This window comes from Lissotriton vulgaris, chromosome 9, assembly GCF_964263255.1.
Source record: "Lissotriton vulgaris chromosome 9, aLisVul1.2, whole genome shotgun sequence".
Taxonomy (NCBI): Eukaryota; Metazoa; Chordata; class Amphibia; order Caudata; family Salamandridae; genus Lissotriton; species Lissotriton vulgaris.
Genome location: NC_141697.1, coordinates 261,611,851 through 261,625,886, shown reverse-complemented (window position 1 = coordinate 261,625,886; position 14,036 = coordinate 261,611,851). Strand labels below are relative to the sequence as shown.

General features: G+C 45.2%; 1 protein-coding gene across 1 annotated transcript in view; it reads left to right on the top strand.

Moving 5' to 3' along the window:
• Nucleotides 1-14,036, top strand: part of NEK9 (NIMA related kinase 9) — a 341,543-nt gene that overhangs the window by 51,489 nt on the left and 276,018 nt on the right. The window contains exons 6-8 of the mRNA XM_086937511.1: nt 800-931; nt 11,511-11,621; nt 11,721-11,785. Of these exons, the coding sequence (XP_086793637.1) occupies nt 800-931; nt 11,511-11,621; nt 11,721-11,785 (308 nt within the window). The remainder of the gene's footprint in view (nt 1-799; nt 932-11,510; nt 11,622-11,720; nt 11,786-14,036) is intronic.

The window sequence follows — 14,036 nt, the reverse complement described above, 5'->3', positions numbered from 1 at the left end:
AAAGAAGAGTATGTGTTTTCTCTGCACTGGTGTTTGCAAGTTTATGTATACCTCTGCTGAGCCCAGCTGTTGACTGCACAGATAAATGCCTCTTAAGGTGTCTGCCAAGTCCAATGCTGGGAGAAGGTCTTACTATCTGTAGAGGCCTCTTCAGGGCATGGCTAGAGAGGCAGATGATATCTTCTGTTTATTCTTTACTGAGGTGCAGACAGTGCTCACAGATATATAGAACTTGTGTCTGGGATTCTACAAAAACTAGGCAAAGAAAGTGAAGGTAGCAGCAGATGGTGGAGTCTTTTGAGGCTTCTCATGACCCATGTATTGAGCCCATTTACTGACACTGCTAAAGGGAGCTGATGCTAAAGTTTATTAAGGCTTCTGCCGGGTCCTGGTACAGATGTTGTAATAGGGGGTCACTAACATCTATCAAGGCCTCTTCAGTGCCAACTTCCTTATATTCTAGAGCAAAGCTGGTGCAACTGCCTTTTATGTTCGCTGCAAAGTATATGTACTGACAGCACAGACACAAACTCCTCTCCACCAAGGAGTTTCTAGCCGGATGCATGCAGTGCTGACAGTAGCATGTTTGCTTCGTAAGCTTCCACAGTGCCAGGGTAAACACGGTTTGGTACATGTAAAAAGGTGCTGTTGCATGGCGAGAAACCACTGAAAAGTCCATTTGAAGATGGTTAATGAAGAGCATTCGCTACTGTCTGAGGATAATGCAGATATAAGCAGTACAAGTCACACAAGGTGGAATTTGTTACTTAATCTTTCTGTACTTTGTTCCTTTCTTTAGTGTGTTGGAACCCTTTACTACATGTCTCCAGAGATCTGCCAGGGGGTGAAGTACAGCTTTAAGTCGGATATATGGGCAGTAGGATGTGTTATTTTCGAGCTACTGACCCTGACAAGGACCTTCGATGCTACAGTAAGAATCAAAAGTGTCAAATGTACTATCAAAGAAGTGCTTCCGAGGCAGAAGTTAGCTGGTTGGTAGGAATGATTTTGCCTTTGCCCTGTCTAGGATTTTGCCTGGAGTTTAATATTTGTATGTGCTGTAGAGTTTTGTTTGGAGTTCTTGGTTGTATGGCAGGTGGTAGGAATTTGCCTTGCAGTATCTTTTCTCACTTAGCTTATAGCTCTCTATTTTTCAACCTCTTCAGTCCACTGCATGAGCCTTCCAATGTCATTGGATTGTTATGCAGCACGGTTGCAAACTCTTCCGGGGAAAAAAGATGTGTGCAAAAGTGGGTCCATTCATATCCAGACTTCATTCCAACATACCTATTCAGACTAGTTTTCTACCAGATTATCTCCTTGAGTCCTTGTTAAAGCTGGTTTATCCTTTGAGGCCCTTGCACGTTTCTCAATCCCTTCAACAGCACAACCATGACGTTAACCTCCTTTGTAAAAACATCACTGTTAAGGAGTTAAAATCTAGTTTCCAGTAACCGTCCTTTGATCTTAGTCAATACGGCTCTGTTCTGAATCCGGTGCAGTCTTTTTGAAACATTCCCATTATATATTAAAAAGATCTCAATGGAAACCCTGTTAGCTGACCCTTTTGAAGTCAACGTTGTAAAAAAAAAACCAGTATCAAATTCAGATCCAAAGCCTATCCAATTTGGTTCTGAATGGTGAAACGGGAAGAGGCCAAGTTGCAAGACATTGTGAGTTTTAGTTTTAAAATGGTAGTTCCCATAGAAAATTTCCAGATGCCAAAAAAAAAAGAACGTACACTGTCCCATAGGAGCAGGGTCAAGACTGATTTGCATATGGTTGGGTTCCAACTGGAATGGCTTGGGGAGCAAAAAAACGAAGGATTTAGGCCCAGATCTCTCTACTGGGGTGAATGTATGCCATTGTTCTGCATTCTGTCCATCAATTTTTCTTTTTGCATTTCTCACCCGAGTGAAACGGGCATGCCGAGATGTGGGTCCCGTGCTCCCCATGCCACTGGAGTCAAGCTAGCCTGGCTGATATGGGGTGTTACCCCAAAACAGGTCCAAGGATGCTTGTTTTCAGTCCAGGAAGGACCTGGCCTAGCAGTTCGGCTGGACTATTCCCATAGGGAGCAGGGTCAAGACTGATTTGTTTTTGTCTGGGTTCAAAGTGGAATGGCATGGGGAGCAAATAAAAAATGACGGTTTTAGGCCCAGATCTCTGTACTGGGGTGAATGTATGAAATTGTTCTGCATTCTGTCCGTCAATTGTTCTTTTTCCATTTGTCACACCGAGTGGGACGGGTATTGCCAGACGTGGGTCCCGTGCTCTCCATGCAACTGAAGTCAAGCTAGCCTGGCTGATGAGGGGTGTTACAGAAAGGTAGCTGCAGATGTTCTGATTTCCTTCAAAAAGTAGGATGAAGAAGGGATTGGACAGCTGACAGGTGCCCTGCTTTATATTCACAACTTGCAAACAGGCTAGTACATAAGCTATTGGCTCTCCTTCCTTCACGGTTCCAGAAAAGACTCATTTCAATAGGAGGTGCTACCATCAGTTCTTTGTTTGTCTGAGTTTACATCCGGGCTGGCGGAAACTGGGTTTTTATTGCCGTACCCCACCACTTTGTGCCTGGTTTTGGATACAACTTTGACTGAAGTGTACTGAGTCGCTGCTGAGCAGATTCCCAGTATCTGTGTTCTTTCCCCAAAAATATACAATTGTTCCCCAATTGGAAAAACCTTTAGCACCCTCTGTAAATCCCTAGTAAATGGTACCTAGGGCCTGAGGTACTAAAGAGGGCTCCAGCTCAAAATATGCCACCCTAAGGGACCCCTCTCCAAGCACATACAAGACTGCTATTACAGGCTGCATGTCTTGGTGCATGCAAAAGTGAAAACAGAATATGTCACACATCCCTGTGTGTCATGTCTCCTAACACTGTATGTAATACTTGTAAGTCACCCCTACAGTAGGCCTGACAGCCCTAAGACTGTGTGTTTAGTATTACATGTGAGAGCATACCTGCATGAGCAGATATGCACCTGTGCTGGTCAGTTCCATTACTGTCAGTACAGGTAACTAGGGAAGCCATTTTAGAACATGTGCTGGACACTGGTGAAAACTAGTTCCCCTAGCTACATGATGACTTTACTGAAAACAGTGATGTTTGGTATCAAACATCTCCTATTGGTAATATTGGTAAACCCACACGGATGCCAGTGTCGGATTTACCAATACATGCACGGAGGGATCTGACTGTTTTCTGCCAGCCTGCCACCTGTGACCCTGTTCTGACCTCCTAGGGTGAGAGCCCCTTGCTCTCAGGAGACCCAGAACAAAGTCCTGTCCAGGAAGAGGGTGTAGCGCCCCATCCCAAAGGGTGACCTGCTGATTAGCCTCCTTGGGCCGGTGAACTTCAGAGAAGCTGCTGTCTTTGGTATCAAATCTGGCTGCCCTCAAAGGAGAGGAAGCCCCCCTTCCACCCTCCCCCCGCTGTCCAGAGCCTTCTTGGCACCTTGACAGGGGGGGAAATTAGCTAGTCAGGAAGGCGTGCCACTTCCAGGTTAGTACCACCCCTAAGGTGGGCTACAGTGAGGTGGACATGATTTTTCAGAAGTAGCCATCTTTGTGATGGCATACTTGAGAATTCTGGGACATGGTTATGCCCACTTCCAAAGGAAGTGGTCATATAGGGGGTGTAGTGACATAAAGGGTCATTAGCCCATTGGCTACTACCCATTACACCTCTAACTTCAGTATTTAGGGTAGTCCATGGCACCAGAGAAGCAGATCCTGATGACCTTCGATGAAGGAGGACACAAAGAGCTGCTAAAGCCGAAGACTGATGCAAGCATCTGACTTGGCCCTAGCCCTGCTGTGTTCTTTGGCAACCCTGCGCCAACGATGACTCGTCCTGCAGCTGAGTGCCTCCAAAACCTGGGAGGGCTGCCTCCCTTCAATAAAGACAGAGACCGCCTGTGAATATCAGATAGGTTCCAAAGAACTCCAAAGAAGAAGACTCTGAGGCCTCTGGAACTACCAAAACCCGACACATGAAGCCACCACTGCACCCATGGCCTCAGGCCCAAGTTGAAGTGCGCCACAGGTGCTATAAAGGTTCCCCAGCCGTCCAGAGCTAGCGTCCATTGTGGTCTTACCTCTCGTGGACTCACTGACGTCACCTGCAGCTCTTAACGCAGGCCCCCCTCAAGCACAACTGCTCCAGGTAACAGAAACCCAATGCCTTAAAACATTTCTGCATCAGTCGCCCCGGGCCGTGGAGAAGAGGACCCCGGTGTCCCTAGGTCCTCGAGCATCACAAGCCTTGAACCCTCCTGTTGGTTCAACCCAACTGGTTTCTTATCCAGAACCTGCAGCCTCTTTTTACAGAGACCGATCCCCATTAAAACCTATTGGGCTCCCGATACTGATTTGCACCCTGCGCCCTCATGCCGCTGGTGGTGTACTGTGGTGCTGCCTTGGACCTTGCCCACCACTCACCTTAACTCTGGGAGGTTAGTCTTGTAATTTGATGTACTGTACCTCTGTGAAGAACTTGTTCTTTCTTCCATGGGATAACATTGCAGAACTCAAAAATTGCAGTGTTCACTTTTTAAAATGAAAAGAATTTGTCTTTGAAAATGTACTTACCAGAAAGGATTTTCTCTGATGCCCAAAGATCTATAAGGATACTTGCTATTTTTATAAATTCGGTGTGTATCTCCTCCTCGAGTCCTCAAGTCCTTTATTGATCAGTGTGTGTATCTGCAAATATCTTGCACTCATATATGTTAAGCCTAAGGCTGCCTAACTAAACTTCCCCCTAACAGAGCACTTTGGGATTGCAGAGCAACCCCTGTCCACTCCTTAGAGAACCCCCGGACCCTTTAGACAGTATATCAGATTTCCAATCCATCACATAAAAAGTCAGCTTCCTACAAGGACGATAGAAGTCGTTACAACTTGTCCACGGGGCCCTAAATCTTTGCAAAGAAGCAACACACACTTTTTATGTATACTGTTTATGTTCATGGGATTTATAAAGCGCATGGCTACCCGAGGGCTTCCCAGTGCTACAGAGAGGGGGCAGTGGGTGGAGGTAGGGAATCGTGGGAAAGAACAGGTTTTAAGTTTTTTTCCTGAAACACCGTTCATTTTTAGCCATACTTAGCTCCATGGTCCTTGAGTTCCAGAGGGAGGGACGGGATCCAGTGGAGACCCAGATTGAATGTTAATCAGGTGGAGGCCTATGCGTTCTTTGCTCAATGCTGGGAAGGTACCTAATAACGGGGGTATTGGAAGTCCAGGCTGTTCTGGGCTACGAAGTTGGCCCTTCCTACCAAAGGTGTCCGGCCTCACTTCGAGGGTTTTCCATGGAACACCTGTGCAGCGGGTTATATATGTTTTCCACTTTGCTTAAAAAATAAAATAAATACGATCTAGGGGATAAAGCAGGAAAGATGTTAGCCTGGCTGGACAAAAAAGAAAAAGCGGGTAGGGTGATTGCACAGCTGACGTCCCCCGCGGGGTCCATGACCTCAGATCCTGACGCTATAGTTGGCCTCCTGGCCGATCATTTTGAAAACATTTATGCTCCTCAGGCATCCTACGCGGTGGAGGAAGCATACGATTATATCAAGGATCTGACGATCCCTCGCCTGCCCCCAGAAGCGGTGCTCCTGCTGGAGGCGGACATCACCCCTGACGAAATTCAAGAAGCGACTTGCTCGCGTCTGGCGAAGCACTGGGCCCTAACGGGCTTCTGGTGGAATTATATAAGAAAACTGCGCAAACGACGGCCCCTTACCTCCTGATTATGTTCTCTGATAGTCTAGAAGCTGGGGAGCTGCCTAGGGATCAACGCCTCGCCACGATTGTGCCGATCCACAAACCAGGCAGGTCTGCGACGACTTGCGCTTCCTATCGCCCAATCTCCTTAATAAATGCAGAACCAAAGATCCTCGTTAAATTACTGGCGTTGCGACTGACCCCCCATCTTGCCACCTTAGTACATCCAGATCAGTCTGGCTTTATGCTGCATCGCATTACGGCACTCAACCTACACTGCCTGCAGGCGGTTATGGCCCGCCGGGAGTATATACAGGAACCTGCTGTTCTCCTCTCCCTGGACGCCACTATGGCGTTCGATACAGTAGAATGGCCATACTTGTTCGCAGTGCTCCAACACATGGGCTTCAGCTCTAAGTTCTGCGCTTGGGTTCGTCTGCTCTATGCCAAACCCCTGGCCCACGTCGCAGCCAATGGCCACATCTCAAGGGATTTCCCGCTCGGCCGCGGAACAAGGCAAGGATGTCCTTTATCCCCCTTACTATTTGCGCTGATTCTAGAGCCGTTAGCGATTTGGATCCAATGGGAACCCTCTATCAAAGACTTCACTGGTCTGACGTATGGGAAGATCACATATCTCTATATGCAGACGATAGACTTCTCTACCTTGCTTCCCCCAAAAAATCCATTCTAGAACTGCTGAATATTTGTGAAAAGTGTGGGAGAGTGTCGGGTTACAGGATTAATTGGTCCAAATCTATCCTCTTTTTTTCTTGCCGGCCTCCTGCCTGTGCTTCCCGCGAGCTGCCCTTTAAGACCTACTACGTCAGCGTTCAAATACTTGGGTATATATGTGACGTGGAACCCAGATGAATTCTATACATTGAATCTGCGACCCCCATTGGACCGTTTCAAACGAGCTGTGAGGGTGTTGCAGGCCCTCCCCCTCACACTTCTGGGTAAAGCGGCCCTATTCAAAATGATGTCACTCCCACTCTTCCTGTATCTTTTAGAAAATACGCTGTTTACGGTCCAGGCCTCTTATTTCACAGCGATCGCTGCGACTGTCTCTAGCTTATTATGGGATGGCAAACCAGCTCGCATTGCGCAAAATAAGTTGGTAAAGGACTGGTATGACGGAGGCATTGCACTCCCAAATATCGAATTATACTACTGGGCAGCCCACCTTAAACAAATTAATTACTGGTTACATGCCTCGCAGACTGAACCTGCGTACTTGGCGGATAGACAGGGCTTGGCGGCTAGGGGATTGATGGGTAATCTCTACAGACGTCGCGTGCCGTCGGACTTACTAGACCCTACACGCCACTCTGTGCAACTCTGGTACAAAGCACACAGACGCCTTCTATGTTCTGATCTCATCACACAAATGACACCATTTTGGGACTCCTGCAGATTGGGTTCCCTTCGCAACACTAAAGGGTTCCAGGCGTGGGACAACATTGGTATTTCTGTGGTGGGAGACCTTTGGAAAAAAGGCAGGGTGGTGGACTTCTCCTTCCTACTAACAAATTATGATATGGCGCAGTTGGAACGGTTTAGATACGCTCAAATTCGACACGCGCTGCAGACAGCCATTCCGGTGGGTATGGACTTGCAGGAATCCGCCCCTCTTGAAGATAGGTTATTGACGGAACATATGATAGATAAAGCGACATCCTTTACATATCGGAAGCTGGTTAACAACCTTCCTGACATGATGTCCAAGCTGCGATTCAACTGGTCGCGAGACATTTTTCGAATTTGATGACTCCGAATGGCAGGAGGCCCTGTCCTCCCCTCGGGAAACGGCTATCTCCTCCAGGCTCAAATTAGTCCAACTTAAAATACTACACCGCACGTACTACACCAGATCGATTTTATATAAGATAGGGAAGGCGTCACATATGTACTGTCTGCGTGGATGCGGAGAAGAGGGGACATTCCTTCATACTATATGGGACTGTGGTCGGGTGGCAATGTACTGGACCGTTGTGATGCGTACCATTTCTCAGACTCTAGCTATTTCCCTTCTGCCTGATCCCCGGCGCTGTTTGTTGAATATATGGGAAGCTAACGACCTAAGACATTGCCAACCGGATTGGGCCATGCTGGGTATGATGATGGCGAAACGTAATATTGCCAGGCTGTGGGGCTCTGATGCGCTACCTACGTTAAGGGATTGGTGCAGGGACATGGATGATGCAATGTTGCGGAGTAGGCGGTTTTGTCCATCGTGGATGCCCGGGGAAGTGGGGGCAAATATGGGGAGCATGGAATGAGTTCAGGGGTAATATATGCGAGCCCCCACGAATAAACGAGGATGAGGTCACCTCCGACTGAGGGTTGTTGCTACGTGCATGTTTGATGTCGTATTGTTGAGCCCACTCTAACTGATTTTCTACTGCCTTGTAACTGATATATTAGTTGAGCTTGCCTGTAAATGCACTATATACGCTTTAGGATGCTGAAACTGTATGCTTTCTTGCCTTCTATGTTTAATTCAATAAAAATATAAAAAAAATAAAAATAAATAAAATAAAACTGGCTAGCTCCTTGCATCTCTTTCGAAGTGTGATGTGTGTGGGAGCCTTGTGCAGTCGTGGTGAGCGATTTCACGATTTTGAATAATTCTTTGGGGGAGTTGGAAGCCTTATTAAACCTCTCCTTATAGAACTTTGCCTGTGCTAGTTAAATGTCATCATGGTATTGTCTGATGGCTTTTTTATATAATAACTTAGTCTGGGGCATAGGTTTTCCACCAGTTCCTTTCGAGTTTCTTGCAGTTCTTTTTCTGAGAAGATAGCTGGCTATTGAAAGCTCTTTTGGGGTTGCGTTAGGCTGTCAATCTAGGTTTGCAAAAACATTTGTCTACTGAGTTATTAATCCAATCTGACCAATGTTTGTGCATCATAGATGTTCGCGCTATATAAAACTTTATAAATACATAAATAGAGGTCTTCTGATGAAGAGGGGGTGGTAGACTCTAAACAGTAGGTCCAACTTTCAGGTGCAACTCTGGGCCATTTATGTCCTAGATTAATGTTACCCCCTGAAGGCCTTTGTATGAGTGGTTTAGCATACAGAAAAGGGATGTAGAAATGATCATACCAGGGGACTTGAATTGGGGTAAGCACCTGTAGTCTGAGGTCATTAGAAACAATAGGGTTGACAATATGCCCTTTTTCATGTGTGGCAGAGCCCACAAGCTGGGGAAGTTGCAGGGCCTCTAGGTCTGATAAAAGTCTGTTGGAGGACGAGTTGTTAGTATCGTCCAGGAGGATGTTAAAATCACCAGAGCTGTGAATGTGTTTTTCCCTTCGCTGAAGCTAGCAAGGAGATCAGGAAGGGACTCCATAAACATTGTGCACGACCCTTGGGGCCTGTAAGCAAGAGTACCGGAGAAAGAGAATGTGGGGCGAATGTTATTCTAAATTGCATGACGTCGCAGTTGGTCAGTCTCAGGGGTGTGATGGAGTAGCCGAACTGTACTAGATAATGGTCACCCCGCCTCCTATTTTTCCCACCCGGTCCTGTCTGCAAATGCAATAGCCAGGAGGGAGGGTCATAATAATTTGTGGCATCAAACTCTCTTTGAGCCACGTTTTTGTAATAAACAGAACATTAGGAGCTTCATCCTCTAGAAGTAGCCCAATTTCGATTTTGTGTCCTGTGAGGGATCTGCAGTTTATTAGGCCCATTTTCCACTGCGCTTTATTACCATGTGTGACTTGTTTGCTTCTGGGGTTGTCTGGACTTGTTTCTAGAGTACAGTTACAGTTTTGATAAAGAACAGGGGGTTGTCTACATCAAGGGAGTGCATGCAGAGTGGAGAAAGGACATGTCTAAGCTGCCTTAGTTCACCAGCAGTGTACTTTGTCTTAAAAGCTCAATGTGGACTCGTGCAGGGTTCCTGGCCCCTGGTCATAGTCGTGCGCGGATGGCCGCAGACTGGCTTGCTTTAGGCTCACAGCTGCCGGCATAAGTAGGCGAGCACTCGCAGGTAGAACGCTAACCTGGCCACTCCGTGACCGTGAGGAGCGATCCTCTATGGTCAGTTAAGCAATCCTCTATGGTGAGACTAGAGTCCCCGCAAGAGAATCTGGTAAAACAAGTTAAATTAAAACCTATGTTTGAGTAGGAACAGGTTTTAAAAGCTTAAAACTAGTAGAACAGTGATATATTTTTCAAAAGATAGTCACATTCAAAATCAACTCTCTCTAAATACAGTATATGTGCACATTTTTAAGATAGTTTCAAAAGAACTCAATGCAGGAAAAGATCATTCTAGTACCTCTACAGAGAGTGGTGACACCGGCGTGTCCCCTCGCAGCCTTGGATCAGCATTGTATCATGCAAAATTGTATTCTGTTTGAGCTAGCTCAACCTTTAATAAAACCTGCTCATATGATTGTGCCTGCCCATTCAGGGTCGCTAGTACCTTTCAATTACAGACATCGTATAGATAGAACTCAATTTCCAAGATGTACCTAGGGATATTAATGTAGGAATTGTTTGGATCCCTTTACAGTAGTTGCGGGGTGGAGGCATTCATCAAAATGATATGCGATACTTTGTCTCAGCATTGAGGGTAATGTTTAAACTGGTTTTATAAAGCATCAAATGCATTTTTTCATTTTTTTCCTTCGAGTCCTTGTGCTTGAACGGAGTAGCCTCTCTTCGAATTTGCCCGGCATGGTTCTATGCTTTTTGTGGGTGGTAGACTGGCAGATGTTGATGGTGGGTTTCTCCATCTGCAAGTCCAAGGCGGTATTTTCCTCACCTCAGTGGACACCCAGAAGTCATCTGCATCCTATTTATATTCCTAGCCTCTAGGCAAATGATAATTGGTCACACAGCCAGCTCTTGAACTGTAGTGTGATATCTCTGGCCCTCACGCTTATTTATGTGGCTACACCATTGACTGCCATGTTAAACATTAACATGGGGTGATACCGCTTTTTCTCTGTGCAGGTAAGCAGTCAGTGTTCCAGCTTCAATATAGTAATTTTATCTTCCTTTTTAACATTCACACACAGGACTGAAAAGAACTGACACATGGAGAGATAAAGTCTTCTCCATGAATACTGGGATGGAGGGCAATGGTGCATAATTCCTCTAACACATACACTGTGAATTGTGACTTGTTGTTATGTTCCTAAAAATGTGTGAGTGAGGGGTTCTTTAATACATCTTAGTATATAATCTCTTGTAGCCTATAAACTCCGCCTGAAGTGTTTAAAATTGCATGTTTACAGTTGTTTTGCACCAGTTAATTTGGTATTTGGTGGAGGTAGTGAAGTACATTTTTCATGCCCACACGGACTATTGCCTGTGCCTTGTTTCAAAATACTATTTAGGCTAGAAGGACTTCAGTTAAACATTTGCTAATTTTAGTAATTGAGGGTGTTGGGAGACGGAAGGAGGGGAGGTGGAGGTTGTGGGTTGCAAAACTTTTGTTTATTTTTTTTTAATCTTCTTGAAATTGAGGATTTTTATATTTTAAATATAACCAGGTGGGGTCGGCTGACTGATTTATTGAATGGCATCAGACTTGCTAGTAAGCCGTTGTTTTGGAAAGAATTGAGAGCATGAAATGGAGCAGATATGGAAGTTCAAATGGATTATCTAATAACTTACCTTTTATGAATCGAGGTTCTGTAATGTCTGTCGTATTCTGGTTAACCCAGTATCGCAAGTCTCTTATGGCTATTCTGCAATTCATTATACAGTACTTGCTGCTGCTGAGACTCAGTGTTTGTGTTTGTCTGCAGAACCCTCTGAATCTTTGTGTGAAGATTGTGCAAGGAAACTGGGCCATGGAAGTTAACTCAAATGTCTACTCGCCAGAGATGATCAACCTGGTACAAGACTGCTTACAACAGGTGGGGTCATCTTTCGGAGTTGTTATGGTCCTGCAGTATAATGCAGAATTAGTGGGAACATAAAGTAATCTCATTGTTAACTATTGTTTGTTGTTGTAGGATCCAGACAAGCGACCCACTGCAGAGGAGATCTTGGAACGTCCTCTTATCAGCCAGCAGAGAAGGTACCACATTCTAGAACACTTATGTGACCAGGGCATATTGTTAGTTTGTGGTATTAAAATGTTTTTGTAGGTAGCTGTGGCCATTTGATAACAATATCACTGGGACTGCAAGGGTCATGAGCTGGCCTGCCAGCTCTGTTTCATGAAAAGCTCTGCTTATCCAGTATTAGGGTATCTTATCATAAATTCACATGCCTGAATCATTCCCCGTCGTCAGGATGGGAGTCCCCGGTACATAAATAAAGTAATGTCTCATAGACATTACTTTGTATGTATGGGCAGATATTTATTTAGCAATATCCTTTCTGAGAGCAAAGAAAAGCTAAAAAACAATAAATTAGCATGCAAGAACAGGAGTGGAGAAAATTCAGCACAGTGACTACCTAATAGTGGGTGAGGTGGAAGTATCCTATAATCACCAAGGGGGTAAAGGTAATTATGAGTTGTTCTGGTTGATTAAGCAACTGTTTTAGAACTATCTTCAGCACTTTCGATGATTGCAAAATAATGGGCTAATACTGAAGTATGGGGAGATATTGTTCCTTGTTCTGGGTACATAGATGGAACAGGCTTCTTTCATGTTTTCATTTGAAAAGTTCTGGCATCCTGTGGTAAGCTGAGGTGTCCAATTGTTTTTGTAGGAAATTTATGTGCAGTGTGTTACTGCATTACAGGTAGCAATAACTGAAGATGAACTGATTTTGAGACAGCCACTGTAGGACTACCAGGATGCACAATATGTGGTTACATATTTTGACTCCCTGTTGAAGCGGGTAGCAGCATGTAAAATTATCTACATTGTTACGACGGTTTACTGGTACTCGCATGAGCAGAGCATTGCCCCCCTACATATACAGTTAGACTATGGAATGCTGAAAAATCCTGATATCTCTTTGAGAAGGTGAGTTTTGACCTTAAACAGAAGTAAATTGGTGCGGTTTGCCTTTTTCTTGCAAGGTAACGTTTGAAAATTGGTTCCGAGTCCGTGATGAAGCCATGGAATTTTGCATTTGAGCTTAGTTGAGGGGGTAATTGGTCCACTTGCATATTATTGGCAATCTTGAAGCCTATAAATCATAGTGGTAATATGGGTGTAACCTTTCTCTGTAGGGTATGACTTATGGTAGGAGTTTGTCATTCAGGTTTGGAAAATGCATAGATAATTCTTGACAGTCTGTATCTCTGCTTGTGAAGACTTCAAGAAACTGTTGAGCATCATCATGTTGCTAGTGAGTGCTTATCATGCGTTTTGCAGTAGCACTCTGAGGGGGGTCCGTGTACAGATTAAAGATCACTTTGAGGACGTAAGAGCCTTGAGGGACTCCACAGGTCACTGGCTAATGATTGGTGCAAGATGGGTTCATCTGGACATGCTTCAGTTGGATAAATATGAGAAGAAGCATTGTTTCAGTGAGCCCCATGGATTTTGAAAAGATGTTGGTGAGGCCATGTGTTTGACAGTGTTGATGGTTACTGACGACAAGTAACTAAGTGTTGGGTCCTGGTTGCATGGTCCTCTCTTACTTATCGGTCTTAATAGAATACATATTTACTTTCATGTGGTTGTTTAGGTTTAAATCTTTTTATCAAAGTCCGACCTGTCTGGGAGAAGCAACAATATGAAACATCATATTTAGTAACTACCCAAAGGAAACTCTCCACCCCCCTCCCTGAGCCCATCCCCACCCGGCCCCCGTCCAGTGCTCATATTATATCCCGGCTGACTGAAATCCAAGGCCGGTGAAGTCCTGCCAGTGGCGAGTGTCTTAAGGGTCTGTGGTCGTTGGCTCAGTAAGACACAATAAACTAAGGTAACGGGACATGTGATTTCTGTGAATTCCGTAAGCAGCAGGGATGGAAATGGCTGCCAAAGTTCTTGAAATTGGTCTCTATCCCCTGCCAAGGGAGGGACAATTTTTCCATACCCAGCCAATGTGTGAGGATGTTTTGCAGCGCCGACCCTAATGCAATGGCTATTTGGCGTTCCCTACGAGAACACAATGGATATGTCAATGCGTTGGAGAGACCCAGCAGAACGTATGCGGGGAAGCTTGGTATGCCAGTTTTGAAATGGTTATCTACTTCGTTAATTATGTGCGTCCAAATTGATTGGAGGTGAGGGCATTCCCATAATAAGTGTACCAGGTTGCCTACTTGGCCACAACTTCTCCAACAGAGTCTATCCTTGGTGTGATCCATCTCGTGCAACCGCTCCGGGGTGTAATACCAGTATGTGGTGATTTTCGTGAAT